Source organism: Colossoma macropomum, unplaced genomic scaffold, assembly GCF_904425465.1.
Source record: "Colossoma macropomum unplaced genomic scaffold, Colossoma_macropomum, whole genome shotgun sequence".
NCBI lineage: Eukaryota > Metazoa > Chordata > Actinopteri > Characiformes > Serrasalmidae > Colossoma > Colossoma macropomum.
The window spans coordinates 23,187,519-23,202,022 of NW_023494806.1; the positions used below are offsets into that span (position 1 = coordinate 23,187,519).

The 14,504-nt window shown below is 37.8% G+C and overlaps 1 protein-coding gene across 1 annotated transcript; it reads right to left on the bottom strand.

Moving 5' to 3' along the window:
* Positions 1 to 890: 890 nt before the first annotated feature.
* On the bottom strand, positions 891 to 14,457 carry mob1ba (MOB kinase activator 1Ba). Its single transcript, XM_036598733.1, has 6 exons — positions 14,265 to 14,457; positions 7,602 to 7,768; positions 5,157 to 5,250; positions 4,473 to 4,606; positions 2,987 to 3,150; positions 891 to 2,653 (listed from the first exon to the last, which is right to left on the bottom strand). Exons 1-6 carry the CDS (start codon positions 14,276 to 14,278, stop codon positions 2,576 to 2,578), a joined length of 651 nt encoding a protein of 216 aa, XP_036454626.1. The 5' UTR covers positions 14,279 to 14,457; the 3' UTR covers positions 891 to 2,575.
* Between the last annotated feature and the right edge of the window lie 47 nt (positions 14,458 to 14,504).

Genomic DNA, 14,504 nt, shown 5'->3' on the forward strand with positions numbered 1-14,504 from the left:
AATAAGGTATTAAATTATGTATTCAAAAATCCAGAGTCTAGAGATGCTCTTAGATTCTTTACTCATCAAAAAAGAAAAAAAAAAATGATTGATTCTTATACTATTCCTGCATACAAAAGAATATGATTGTGGTGGGTGCAGTGTGGGCCCCTCACAAAGTATACATGTTGTACACACTACACCAGCCCTGCTTATGTGGTTTTGCACTGTATGCCTGTTACCTATACTACAATGAGTAAAACCATTAGTTAAACAGGAGTCATGTTTAATGCTTTGTTGATCTTCTAAGTGAACATTTGACCAGGGGTGTTCAAACTTTTGCCTACGACTGTACCTCTGTCCAGTAGCCTTGCAGTTCTAGTGCAAAACCGAAGACTAAACCATCAGACATCACACATGTCCTGGCTGGCCTTGGGTTAAGGGGGGATATTGCACAAATGAGACTGAACTAGTCTTTAAGACGGAACTGCCTGAATTCAATGCTGCAGTGCTCACAACCAATTCGACTCATAAGCTCATTGCCCAGTAGTGCATGGGTTGTTGTATTAGGCTTATTAGAGCTTCTGAAATACTAAACTCTGGACAGAAACAGTGAGCCTGCAAAAAGTCTCAGCTGTTCAGAGATGCCATCTGTGAGGCTGCAGTGAGTTTAGATAAAGGACAGCTGCTATGAGGGCAATTTCCAGCAGATGGCAGCCTACAGCCCTCCATTCTTGACAGGACGAACTTCTGCCTATTTCAGCAGAGATGGCAGTAATTTGGCACTGATACATCAGATTAGGCTTTCCGCAGACTCAAACATGGGTGTATAACGTTTGGAGAAATACATTACTACTTCCCGACCTCAACTGTAAACCTAAAAAAATAACACTACACCAAACCATGACGTTCTTGGTCAAACAAATTTTATTATACTATAAACAGCATTCAATATTGTACCACAAAGTCTTGCAAGTTAAGCATTTTTCTCTTATTTCCACTGCATACCTAATCTGTGTACATTATTTACAAGTTTTCGTCAAAAAAGATATAGTGTGTTTGATCACTGCTGACTGGACCTCTTTATATCGCTTTGAAATAAGGTCTGTGAAAAAAGTCAAGCAATCATTTCCATCACAAGCTCCTACCTATTTGCTAACATTCATATCATAAAAATTGACATTCATGGGGCGAAACCAAATCAAAAACAAATAATCTTTCATTATACTGTGGTAGGGATTTAGATAAACTGATAAAATCTTCTGCAAAATAGCGTCATTACCACAAATCTGTTAAGAGGTAGCTTTAGTGGAACATACAACCTCTTAAATATGCTAATTCAAAGTGCAAACAACGAAAACCAACCAACAGAACATAAAATTAAGATATTCATAGGATTTATGCTTAAAATGTTTACACTTATCATATATTCCATTTATGTATTTCTCTTTCAAGTCCAGCTTCCCCTCTTCATATTTGCCATTTTAATGGGAAATATCATGAGAGAAACATTTTCAGTCAGAACATGACATACTTGTCAGGATAAAGTCAAAGAACAAAAAAAAAAACACGTAATCTAAAGAAAATGTTAAGCAGATTTTGTTGTCCTTTTTGCTGTTACTTCAATTATACTCACATAAGGGGCCCAAGGTGGGTTGGATATTGGCACTAGCTGTAATTTCACTGCCAAAACAACTTGGGTTCTACAAGCCTATTCTATGGCAAGAAGCACAAAGAAATACAGAGATTAAAAGAATGCAGATGTTGCATAGTAAGCGTATTAACCCCATTACCCTCCCTCCAACAACTGAAAGGCCTGCCCACCTTTTGGAGCGCTTATATATAAAATTAGAGTATTCTACGCATGTAACTAGTCTTTTGTTATTTCTTTCAATTACTCTACTGGTACAAAGGTCATGTTAGGCAACTACAGGCCCAGTGCAAATTACAGATTTTCCTTTTTTGTGCAGCACCACTACAACTAGAAGAAATGACAAAGGGTTACACAAGTAAAAAACAACAAATGAAAAGAAAAAACAAACAAAAAATGGTCCAGCTATGATAAAATAAACAGAATGACTGAACAAATAGTATAAACTCAGGAGCAGGTACTGTAAATTCTGAACTAAGAAGAGCAGGACTTATCTCTTCAGAAAGTGTCTACCAGCTTGATTCCCTTTTCATAAAGTTACAAGGAATCCCCCGAAAACGATCTTGCGAGAGTTGGTGGTATATTAGCAGTCATGAAGACAGTTATACAGTAGTAGTGGTACTTTTTTTTCGCAAAACAATTACAATATGTAGGTGAATGTACGTCAGGCACTTACGTATAGACGATCAGCTTTTTGAGAAAACGTCACATGGACACTGGTAACATAAGAACTATTCATGACCCAAGTTAAAGGAAACTTCTGTAAAGTTGTGGAGAACAAGATACAAATCTATAGAGGACCCTTCTACAACGGTTCGGTTTAGAGTCTTCCACTGTTCTGGGAGCAAATCCCATAGATCTGTCAAGCATTGGAGAGAACAAAGACAGGTTGCCTGTGCACAGTAATTGGAGGAGATGGGACGACAAGTAAATTTTGATTTGTTTTTATCTGTCCTTAGACGTCAGCTTCTCGATCAGCTCCTGAAGGGGTGCCAGTTCTTTCCTGTCAATCAAGTTGAACTCCTACAAAAGAACAGAAAAGATTAGAGGGGTGTGCCATCTGGAAAGTGAACACTGATTATGCAACTGATCAGAGATGACCTTTGGTTTACTTGAATGTCAACAAGACATCTAGCGTTTTCCCTCGAAGTAAAAACAACTGAGCAGTGACGGTCCAGTGTAAAAATTCTTTGCAAAATGCTTTCTCACTTCCAAACAGCTGAAGTTTTTAGCAACTTTAGCATTTTGTCTCAAGCACTTCTTTAGATGACTGAAAATTGTTTATTTTGTTAAGCAGGTTTTTCAAAGGAAATGTCAGAGAAGCTTCTTTGTTTATACAAACTGTGGCATACACACCTGAACGAAGAAGATGAAGTGTTTGAAGGAGGTGTTGAGATGGGCCTCCTCCTGCAGCTGGATGACTGAATCAAAGTGCTGGTGGTAGATGTGAGCGTAGACACGGAACAGACGCTTCAGGATGGTCTTTGCCACTGACATGAAGTTCTTTGGGAAAGGGACACCTGGGACACAGTCAAGAGAGGAAACAGGTTTAGATCAGTTTATAAGCTAAAAAGTTAAGACACTGCATAAAACCACTTTTTCTTTTCTAATACTAATATTAAAACCTTGAGTATCAGCTGAGACTGATCAAATATTTTTTTCTTTAAAAACTATTAAGCTTTACAATGAGCTATTTTTAATAAAAGAACTTCCCTTAAGATGATCACCTAAAAGTAGACCATCATGCTCAAAGTACTCAAAGACTCTTCTACACCACATGTAGAAACATACAGGGTTTCACTAGGTTCACTCTTTTATCTCTCCAATACCCAATCCAGCATTTTCAGCTACTGACCCGGTACCAGTAAAGATCTCTCTACTTAATGTTCTCATTTAGTCACAATTTGGAAAACATGATTCTTCCTGCATTATAAACAAACATTTTATACATAGTACATTCAATACAGCCCATTCTGTTAGACTGCAATTAATCATTCTTCAAATGACAATGATCCTACCTATTTTTTGGTGATCACCATTTTATTGGGTTTTATAAAATCAATTAAAATGTAAGTATACACACAAAGTAGATAAAGGAGGAGGAAATTTGCATAGAGTAGTTTATCTGAACTATGTACTGTCTGTCAGGGTAAAATATTAAATAAATTAAATAAATGTTTCAAAATTACATTTGTAACTTTGGCTGGTTATCTTTAGAGCTTTATAAAACTATACTGAGCCCAGTTGTTTACCAAAGGGAAAAAGTGAAGAAAAGAAAAATCAAATCAATTCTATCAATTTAATACAGAGGTAGACCTATTGGTGGGCAATATGACAATATTTTATTGTTATTACAATAAACATACCACATGCAACACCAATACCATAAACACATTGTCGGTATTTAAAGAATACTGACTATCATTATGGATATTGTGTACTGTGGAAATGTCAAAGCATCCTGATATAATATTGTTGCCATATCCCGCACCCTTAGGGACACTATGTGTCAGGATGTCACATACTGTAAACGTATACCATAGTACACTACTTGCAATTACTATTATACATTAATTCTTTCTGTGTGTTAGATGATACCTTAGAAGATTAATTATAGTTTTAAATGCTCCATCCCAAGCTTGAAATTGTGTAATTCTAGGGTTGTTAAACAAAACAGTGGATTATAATTTTCTTTGCCGCTGTTAATCCTTAAAAAAGACATTTTCTTGGGTTGAATATAATAAAATTGTGGAATCATAATTCAGAAGGAACAAACATAGGTTAGCCTCAACTGTTAAGTGCAATATGTGTGTCATAATTTTAGAAACCTGTGTGATCCTACCGATTTTTGAAGGAAACAGTGTTTCATCATCAAGCTGGTCCTGGACCCAGGTCATCAGGTAATCAATATACTTGGGAGCAGAGCATTTGATTGGCTTTTTTATGTTGGTTCCATCAGCCCAGTGATATTCATACCTGAAGATAAAATCAGTTTAAATAAGCAACCGACAATCAACAACCATGCATGACAGAACAAATCCCCATCTCAACTCATTTTAATATGTGGCATCCTAACGCGTGTGTGCAGTTAATACTGAAGCTAGTATCAACCGCAGAAGAATCATTTCCAAGTAGGCGGTAAGTTTTGAACACAAAGCTGGCCACAACTATAGGGATTTTGTTTATCAAGGCACAGTCAATGCAAGGGTACCATCAAAAGTGGTTTTCCTAAGTTACAGTTTTCCTAAATTAAGTTTTTGTACTTTTTCATAAACTAATGTTTTAAAATAAAATAATAAAATAAAAGGTATATAGAGGTGTATAGGTCAACACAATTTAAAAATATATATTTGTAAGGGAATAGAGTACAATTATGTTGCTCAACTAAAGGTACTGCAGATGTACCCTTGAGGGCACCAACCCAGTGACAGTGTAGTACAATTTTTAACCCTGACAGTACAGATGCAAAGTAACCAATTAGCCGTCTAACTTTTGAGACATTCAGGACTTCAAAAGTAACTCTTACTTAGGTCCAGCAGACATTAGAGGGCAGTTTTCTTCAGTGCAGAAGTCAGTGATGGTCCCATACAGCATGTTAATCTGATTAAAGAAGTCCACAGCTGGGGAAAACACAAAGCTGATCATTAGAAACCTATTCAATTGCACAAAATATAAGTGAGCAATTATCTACATTTAGGAACACTGAGAAAACTCATTCAGGTGAAGAGCATTTCTATTTTCTATAAGTCTACTGTAACTGTGGTTTGACTCTATATGCTTCAAAGGTTTTGCTAATTATCAAAGGGAATCAAAGGAGTTGTACATTTTGTGTCTAACAATTAGGCTATAACCTAAAAGCAAACGAGCAAGGCCTCATCTGAGTTCACACCCAAGACCTCGGGATCATGTTTCAAAACAACATGGCAATAGCCATAAACACTCTTTGTTCTGAGATCATGCAAACAACTTCGTGTATCACCTGCATTTCAATTCCTGAATGTTAGTGAGGGTATTAGCAATAAAGAAAAATGGGCAGATACACTACTTTTATATTATCAGTCTCCTTCTCTGTGACAAGGCTATAGTGTAGGAGTTACGCCCATTCACTCGCGGTCCTCTACAATTAGATGAAATTCAACACCTTGGCCATCTCAAACAGACTGCCACAGTTTTAAACCACCCTTGCCCGAGGCTAGCAGACACATTAGGAGCTAGTTCCACTGCCTTATCTCTATTGTTATAAATAGGCTGCAACCAGAGGCAACAGGGCCAAGTAAACGCCTTGAGGATAACTGGTATACAAAATAGGCAGCAGCACAGCAAAAGCAGGTCTAATATGTAGCTATGTTTAGAACGGAGGAAAGCAGCACCGAAGATGCAACCAAATCAATGGAATGCAACACAATATTGATTTACAGGGGGAGGGGAATTATGTAGCTATATTGTGCCAGGTTAGAGTACACACTAGAAAACCTATTTTTACTCTGTCAGTTCAGTGTCTTGGGAAAGTCTGCCACAGCTGAACGGGGCAACGGGCCACTGAACCGTGAGGAACATCAATAGAACTTGTATAATGGCTTGTCATGAAGTATGCAGCATCAAAAGATGCAATGACCCAGACCAGCATGTATGTTCACTGATCCATGGTCACTAATAAATCCATCTCTGTTGCACACAAAGAGACACTCAAACAGTAGTCAGTGGTTAGCAAGTTTTTGAGCATGTTACCAGATAGGTGTGCAATTTCAGCTACATTTTCAGCCAAAAATATAAATATAAAAATGCCACTTAACATTTTTTACTTTTTGTTTTAATAGGCCTGTAATACATTGGCAAAATCTGACAAGGAGCTTACACCTGATAAATAGCAATAAAAAAAAAAATAGTGACTGAAAACGCTGTTTGGTTCCTTTAGTCTCCTACGCTGGTCAACAGCAGCAGCAGATGATTAACAGTCTGCTCTGCATGAAACCATTTCACAGCTTTTTGAGGGACACTAAACAAGCAGTTCGCTCTCTGTTTATGCTGAACATCAAGAAGGGGTACAATGCCCAAGAACTTCTCCACTTCAGGTTTGACATTGCTTAAAACACTCTATATGCGGAATACAGCAAAACAACAGAAGCACAAAGGAAAGTCGCTGCTAGCAAGCTGACGCCATGTGTAACCACAGTTTTTGAATTTGTTGCCTTGGATGACCAACCTTTCTCTGGACACATGAGGACGAAGGATGAAGTTTATATTAACTATTTTTATTTATTGTCAGCTCAGTTTGGTCCTATCAGTAAAAGTGAAGTTTTTGTGAACTTTTTCACTTTAAATTTGAGGTTTTATTTTAGTGCTTTATTACCACCAACTTTAATGCTGAGGGCACTACTAAGAAAGTGGAAACATGCAAGTATGACAGTGTCAAGTTTGTAAGCGTCATATTCTGGAAGCCAAGAATTCCAAAACCAAAAAATAAGTAATCTGACCTTGGAGCCACAAGCTGCTGTCTCATATTTCCAGCCTCACACTGTCTGGTACACGTTACCTCTGAGCTACAAAGGCCCTACAATTCAATTACATAAGCTTTAATTTGGACTTAACTGCTTGATTTCCTCTTCCTAATTGGTGTATGCACAAAAAAAAAATCTTGTTTTTTTAAAATCTATATTTCACTACAGCTTACTCAATAATATATGACTATGTGCATACACAGGTTTTATTTTGGACTACTTTCAACGTGGCAATGCTTTCACTGCTAATGCATTCTGAAACAAAACTGAAGAACCAAGAAAGAATAAAAGTAAAAGATTTTTAGATTCTAGGGGGATTTTAAATCCTCATGAACAAAGTGAGATTGACTGTAATAAATTTCTAAGCATCTGAAAAGAACAGACACTGGTTGTAAATCTAAATGAATAACAAAGCCCTGCAGCAAAACTGCATCATACTGTATGCGCATGGAGTGAGATCACATGGTGCTTACTGTTGACTGCCACCCATTCATTGAGGTCCTCTCCGTCTGGGAGCATGACAGCCATGCGCAAGTTCCCACTGCCCAGTGTGGCCTCAGCATGCTTCAGTAACTCATACTGGTGCGAACCCTCTGGAATATTCTTCTTGGGCTTGAACGTCTTTGACGAACGGCTTCCACTGTGAGGGTGACGAGAAAAAAGCAGATATCAAAGTGAGAATAACAAGTCAGATTTAGCAGGATACTCTGAATGCCTGTTTTGTTTCTTTTTTTCCCCAGAGTAATGTGCTAATACAAATTAACTCAAGTCCATCCTAACTAAAACATAACCAGCCACAACCTTCTTTCTGACCTTGGACTTAGAAACAACTCCTAACTCCCCTCAGGGCAGCTTTACCTTCAGTCCTCCCAACTGAATGTGGCTGAACAGAACAGCACTGTAACAACATGCTGTACTCAGAGAACTTCTCGAATGCTAAAAAGTATCAACAAGGCAACATGATTTAGCCTCTTCTGCTTCAGGCAAGTGAGTCTGCTAATGCAATAAAATATCACCAAAGGTGGCAAAACACTACCGTGACACTGATTCATAACTTAAAATGGAAAAAAGGGGGCAAAGTGTTAATGTACTCAGTGTTCTCAGAAGATATGCCCTGATCCAATTTTTTGCCCCCTGACAACCTGACTGGTCCTAGTACTTTAGTATCTGGGTGTATTATTGAGTTTCATACAATATTTGTATTTTCATAGGTATTACAGCCACAATATGCACGTAAAATATGCTAGGCTGCAGTAAACCATCATTTAAGTATGTGCATAATGTGACACTTAAGAGTGTGTCTTGTCTAATATTGACAAATTTGATTTGGCTACCGATTACTTTAAAATGGGGCAATGAAATGGCTAATTTTTGATATGTGCACAGTGGTACACAATCTTAATCTAGCTTTTTTCTTATAGTGTCATGAATAGGGTAGGATTTCATATTACTTCAACATGTGCAGAGTAAGATGTGTAAGAAAAGTAAGTAAGAAAGTGTATTTTATGAATGCTTTATGGATAGCCGCACACTGACAACTTCCATGCATTTTATCCTTTGCCAACTGCCTGCTGCTAAGACGCCTGTTGAAACGCAAACATTGCAGATATTACAGGTCCACTGTAAAACAATTTCACACTGCTGACTTCTAAACCACTTTGTTATGTTCTAAAAACGTGCCTCACTGCTGCAGGTTACAGATACTGTCTATTTTTTGCAATAACTCTATAAAGTGTGCAATAAAGAAACAAAAAATCAAAACTAGACTGGGCTTAATGTACCCAATCCAGTAAAATGCCTGGAGTGGCTCCGGACCCGGACATCCCTGGTTCTCAGATGGGCTCTTCTGACATAGCGCTCATTTCGCCCATCTGAAAGGTTTCTTTCACAGAAACTAAAGAAAGCTAACAATGAATACAAGCTAGCATAGACTCAACAACATTAGTTCAATCATTATAACCAACAAGCATTGTCGTGAAGTTCCTTTACGCACCGCAGTTTACAAAATGCATCTTATACCCTAAAGTTGCCCTGTTATCAACTTCAAAAATATAATCCTGTGGTTAGTAAAAACTCTTATTTCTACGAATTTGCGCAGTACGCTAATTGGCTAGTTAGCGAGACGGCCCTCAGTGTTCAAGTCTCGACCCGTTAGTCAGTGGAGCATCTCTTGTTCAAACACACAAGCAAGTAAATCCTCATAAGACACACACAAACCATTAACACAAATATCTTCCTTGGTTAACTCATACTTTACATAGCATGTCACATGTCTCAGCCTAAATAAGTAGGACCCAATAACAGGAAGAAGGGTAAGTGTTGCAAGGGAAAGAAAACTTGAGCAATAATGTCCAAAACACAAATGTCACGAAGAACTAATATTGGACAAAATGGGAATTGAGGCTGAAACGAAAGCAGGCAAATCATTACATCATCAAAGACAGAGCCTGTGATATTACTGCCTGGACTTGACCAATGCTTTACATTTGACCGAATGCTCCTGATATCAGACACCACAGTTCCTGTCTCCTTTTAACTGGGCTTGGCTTTAGAAGGCAAGACCTTTCAGTGGTGGAGTGCAGCTGAATGACTCAGTGTTATTTTTACAGTAGCTTCTAGCTAAGAGTTGGTTTGGGTGTGAAAGCTGACTGACAAGAGCTTAATCCGTTTTCCAGCAAAGGCCAAAACTAGCCACGAAGTTAAGTAAGACACTTGCTCCATCTTACAAAGGCCAGACTATAGGACTGGGTATTAAAGATGTGCAACTCAACTCATTTTGATATTCGATAATCTGCAAGAGTTAATGAACTGATATCTGGTCAACTGCATGTAAGGAAACAAATTAGCAGCAAGAAGAGGAATACATTCGAAACGTTTAGTTATTCACAATCAGGAAATCGGTAGTTTGTGTTGGATAAGTAGCAGAGGCCGCCTTTTTAGATGTGATCCAAAACTACAGCTAACTGGTACACCACTGAATGCGAAAGAGTATTCTTAAATGAGGTATTTTTCTCCTCAGTGGACAATGTGTCAACACGTTAATGTGTAAGAAAAATGTATTTTCATTGTTGCTGGCCATAGCTAACATCAGCTACAGTAGTTAGCCTAGATAGCAATAAAGCCGCCCTACAACGCCATTCTCAGTCATGTCCTTAATAATGAGATAATAATGCACTCGTGCTTCCGCATGGCTCAGGGTAATTTACATACTTACAAATACAAGCAAAACCGTGACACTTTACAGTCCTGCTAAAACATAAAAGTGGTTTCACTGAATTGTAAGTCAGTATATTTTCTCCGCTCGTGCTAAAATGGAATGAATACCCGGATAATGACTATAGTACTTGAATGCTGACATGATGAACGGTTAACCAAATACTTGAGTACCCATGAAAATTCCTACTGGGTATCATTGTTAATGTTTCGATAATGATACCATTACTGATACTTCACTAACGATTACCGATTGATTTTTTTTTTTACAATACCTTCTATTGAACATCAAAATACTGAAGTAAAAAAATATTGGATTGCAGATTTATGACCATGCACAATTTAAAGATGTGCAATTAATAACATGACGTCATGATCGTCCTGTAATTTACCCAATCACCAGTCTAGGTTTTAGAATAAGCATGCTTGTTGGCTTTCTGATGCTGGTAAGACAGACATTTGGTCCTGAATGACATTTTTCCTAAAAGCAGTAAATTTTAAGGAGAAGTAAAACCGATTAGTAGTAACGAAATCCAGTTGCATTCACTTAAATATTGAACTGTGAATCTATATGGCAAAATAAAGCAATTGCTTGTGCTTGCTTCTGAAGTATAAAAATAAAGCCTGTTCCAGAATGACATAGAACTGACAGAACAGAGTTCATGTTCCCTGCAAATATGAAGAAATAAATGGTCTCTGTTCTTTTATTATAGACCTCATGTTGAGGACATTCTCTTATTTCAAGTAACTGTTGCAACAGGGGCCTACGCAGTGTCTTAAAGCGCTGAACTAAAAGTGAGCTTACAGAAACAGGCAGAGATAAACCAATAGAGGAAATTGCCTTTTTAACTGCATACTTTCTTAATACTGAAGAACTGCTCTTGCTCTGCCTTGGAGCTGAGCAAAGACCTGCTCTGATCACTGGTTAGATCCTTCACAGAAGAACCTAAAAACAGCACAGAGCCCTGTTGTACACTACTTAAAAAGCAGATTCAATTTATGTAAAGACTTCATTAGATTATCCTCTCAAAGGACATGCTTTGCGTGGGTACTAGAGTGTTTTGAAACAACCTCTGTTTCATGCTTTAGTTTAGTCTTTCACACAAAAGTGTGTCTTTAAAGGGGTTTAGGAGGGAACAGTAAGCTTGTGAGTCAGAAACCACCAGTCAAAACACTGAAAAGCAAAGCAGAGAGGAACAAACAGTATCTGCTGTTCACTGTTAACATATCATTACTTGCTACCAAGATCTGCTGCTAAGATTTATTAACATATTATTACCTGCTACTTGCCTGTCTTGTTCCTGTTTTTTATGACTAAATAGATCAAAAAATATAGCAACGTGATCATACCCTAAGCTGTTCATTGTCTGTTATTAGAGATGTCACCAATCTGATACAACATATCGGCACCGGGCTATCAGCATGCTGGATCATGATTACAGAAAGGAAAAAAAAAATCCCTGATCCTGCAATTTAATCTGAAACAGCACATACTCACACTGTGAGTTTTAGTAGTTTGAGCATTACAGTTACTTTTAGATGATCACCTTAACTAAAGTGCACAAGTTAAAAGTAGATCATTTTAAAAAGATGGAAAAAGATGGTGCCTTCTCTATCTGTTGTGTTAGTTATGTGCAAGCTCCAGTCAACAGCTGTCAGATAACAGCAAATCTGCTAGAAAAGTAACAAAAATTATTTAAATGGTGTCCATAATTTGAGCCTGACAAACAACTCTATAAAGGCACCAAGTGTCTGTGACTGACACAATACTGAGCTACGTTTATTTACATAATATTCACAAATGCTGGCTAGTTTAAAAGCACCACCTGAATGGGAATAATGCTAACAAATTACTTAAGCAATAGAACGCGAGAGGGAGTGTGTTATTACGAGATAACATCACGGTTGTGATGTTATAGCGATAACACATGGCCTCAAGTGTTCTATTGCTTTTATACAACAGTTAAATAAATGAAGTAAGAAATAAATAATTTAGGCTGTGAACGTGGCATTTAATACGTTTTAATGTTAGTCAAATTAGCCAAATTATAATGTTAGCCAAATTATAGTTCCTTATCAAGCAGCTTTTTGCTGCGTCACAGTAACAAACTCCGTTCACTCGCTGCACAGCTAGCAGTTCGTTCTCCAGCTCCTTATACTAAATTTCGAAACTGTCATTATTACTGGGCAAGCTTTCCAATCAGCAGCTGTGACAGAAGAACACCTAAACAACCTGGAATTAGCCAGAAATGAACTAAATACCATTTGCCGAACGTGTAGTCTCATCTCCAGAGTTTGACCAAATCGGACCGAGCCATAAAACTGCCGCAATATCAAGTTTAGCTCAGATTTGTCAATTTGTGCTAGATCAATATTAACGTTGTTTTGTTCCAGCCAGTCTGTAAAGCATTTTACAGCCCATTTTGTTTGGCGAATGGTATTCAGCTCATTTCTAGCTAATTCCAGGTTGTTTAGGTGTTCTTCTGTCACAGCTGCCGACTGAAATACTTGCTCAGTGGTGATGACAATTTGGGAATTTAGTGTAGTCTCATCTTCAGAGTCTGACAAATCGGCTGCAGGTCAAATGTAATCTTCAAAGTATCCATTTTCTGTTTGTGCGCAAAGTAAGTAAAAATAGAGTAAAAATGTTCAAATGGCTCCTACAGCTGTCAAAGTCGTCGCTTAGCAATGGCGTCTCAGCGGAGTGATACAGTGTTTGTGAAAAAAAGTGTTGTTATGGCAAAATAACAGCACGGTTAGAATGCTTCTCAACCAATCAGCTTGTGTGGCCAGAACTAGCTGTTGTATAATGTTGATTAACTGATCAAAATCTATCATAACTATACTGGTATCTCTGCCACCCAACAGTGTTGACTTTTAGATTTAGCAGTATTGATAGCAAACACAGAGATGATTCTTCAATGGTTCTATTTAGAACCATGAACATTCAAAGAACCATTTGCATGCTTAAATGGTTCTTCTTTGCATTGTGAACTGGATCTTCAGATCGAAGGAGAATGTGTCATATATGATTGTATACAGAAGTTTTAAATGCTTCTAAACATTGTTTACAAGTTTGATATCGTAACAACAGCAGAAGAACCATTTTATCATGTAAAGAACTCTTTATGTACGCAAATGGTTCTGAGTATTCATGGCTCTATATAGAACCATCGTCTTTACTAAAGAATCATTTTTAAGACTGTAGGTAACAGCCATGTGTCATCTGAGATTGTTGTGAAAGAGAAGTTCAAAACACATAAAAAAAGAAATAGTAAGTCATTTCTGGAAGACTGGTTCTGTTATTTCTGTGGGAATGAGCTTTCTGTCTAGTTAACATTTACACTGTTCCCCTTGGTGTCATTTTAAAACTGAAAACCAGAACAAAACAGTCCAATAAAACAGACCGGTGTCAGGTCTCTAAGATACCATTTTAGCACAGAATAACAAAAGGTACTCATTAAGCATGGCTTCTTTGACTTTATTAATGTAAAACTCAAACATCATTATAAGTACAAAAATATGGCAAAACTGAAGTTTAACAAATTCGTTCAGCACCACTTGGTGTTTCAGTATTTTAGCCCGGTACTACATTAGCTTCTTAGCTAACGCAGCTTCATTCACAGAAAGCCTGCGGTCGAGTCTTCGTGGACTGCTAGCATAGCAGAGCTCCAAAGTTCAGATATAAGCTTTTGTTTCGCGTTAACTAGCCAGATAAGCAATTCAAACAATGCATTTCAGAAAGGAAGACGAGAAAAGGAGTTCATTTATCCATATAAGCCCCTCCACACGAAGCACATGGTCTCTATTCAACCGAAGCCAAAAAGCGTTAACGTTACTGCTGCGGTCTGGCCGCTACAGCAGCAGCACGGCGACAGCTAGCTTAGCTGAAAATAAAGATAATAAAAACAAGTCATACTCACAATAAAAAGCTCATATCTAGGGCTGAATGTATCCAGTCGAAGAAACGAAATATCCGTCGTTATAATCAGGAAAGGAGTGAAATATGATATAATTGAGGGGAATGATTCCCAACACGGTCTCTCGTCCAACAGTTTTCCCGACTGAGCAACTAAACTTCTCCTCTACTCCAAGTCCCGAGCGTCTCCCCGTCTCTCGCGAGACTTCGCGGCGAAGAGATTTGTTATTTGGTTTCAGGAAAC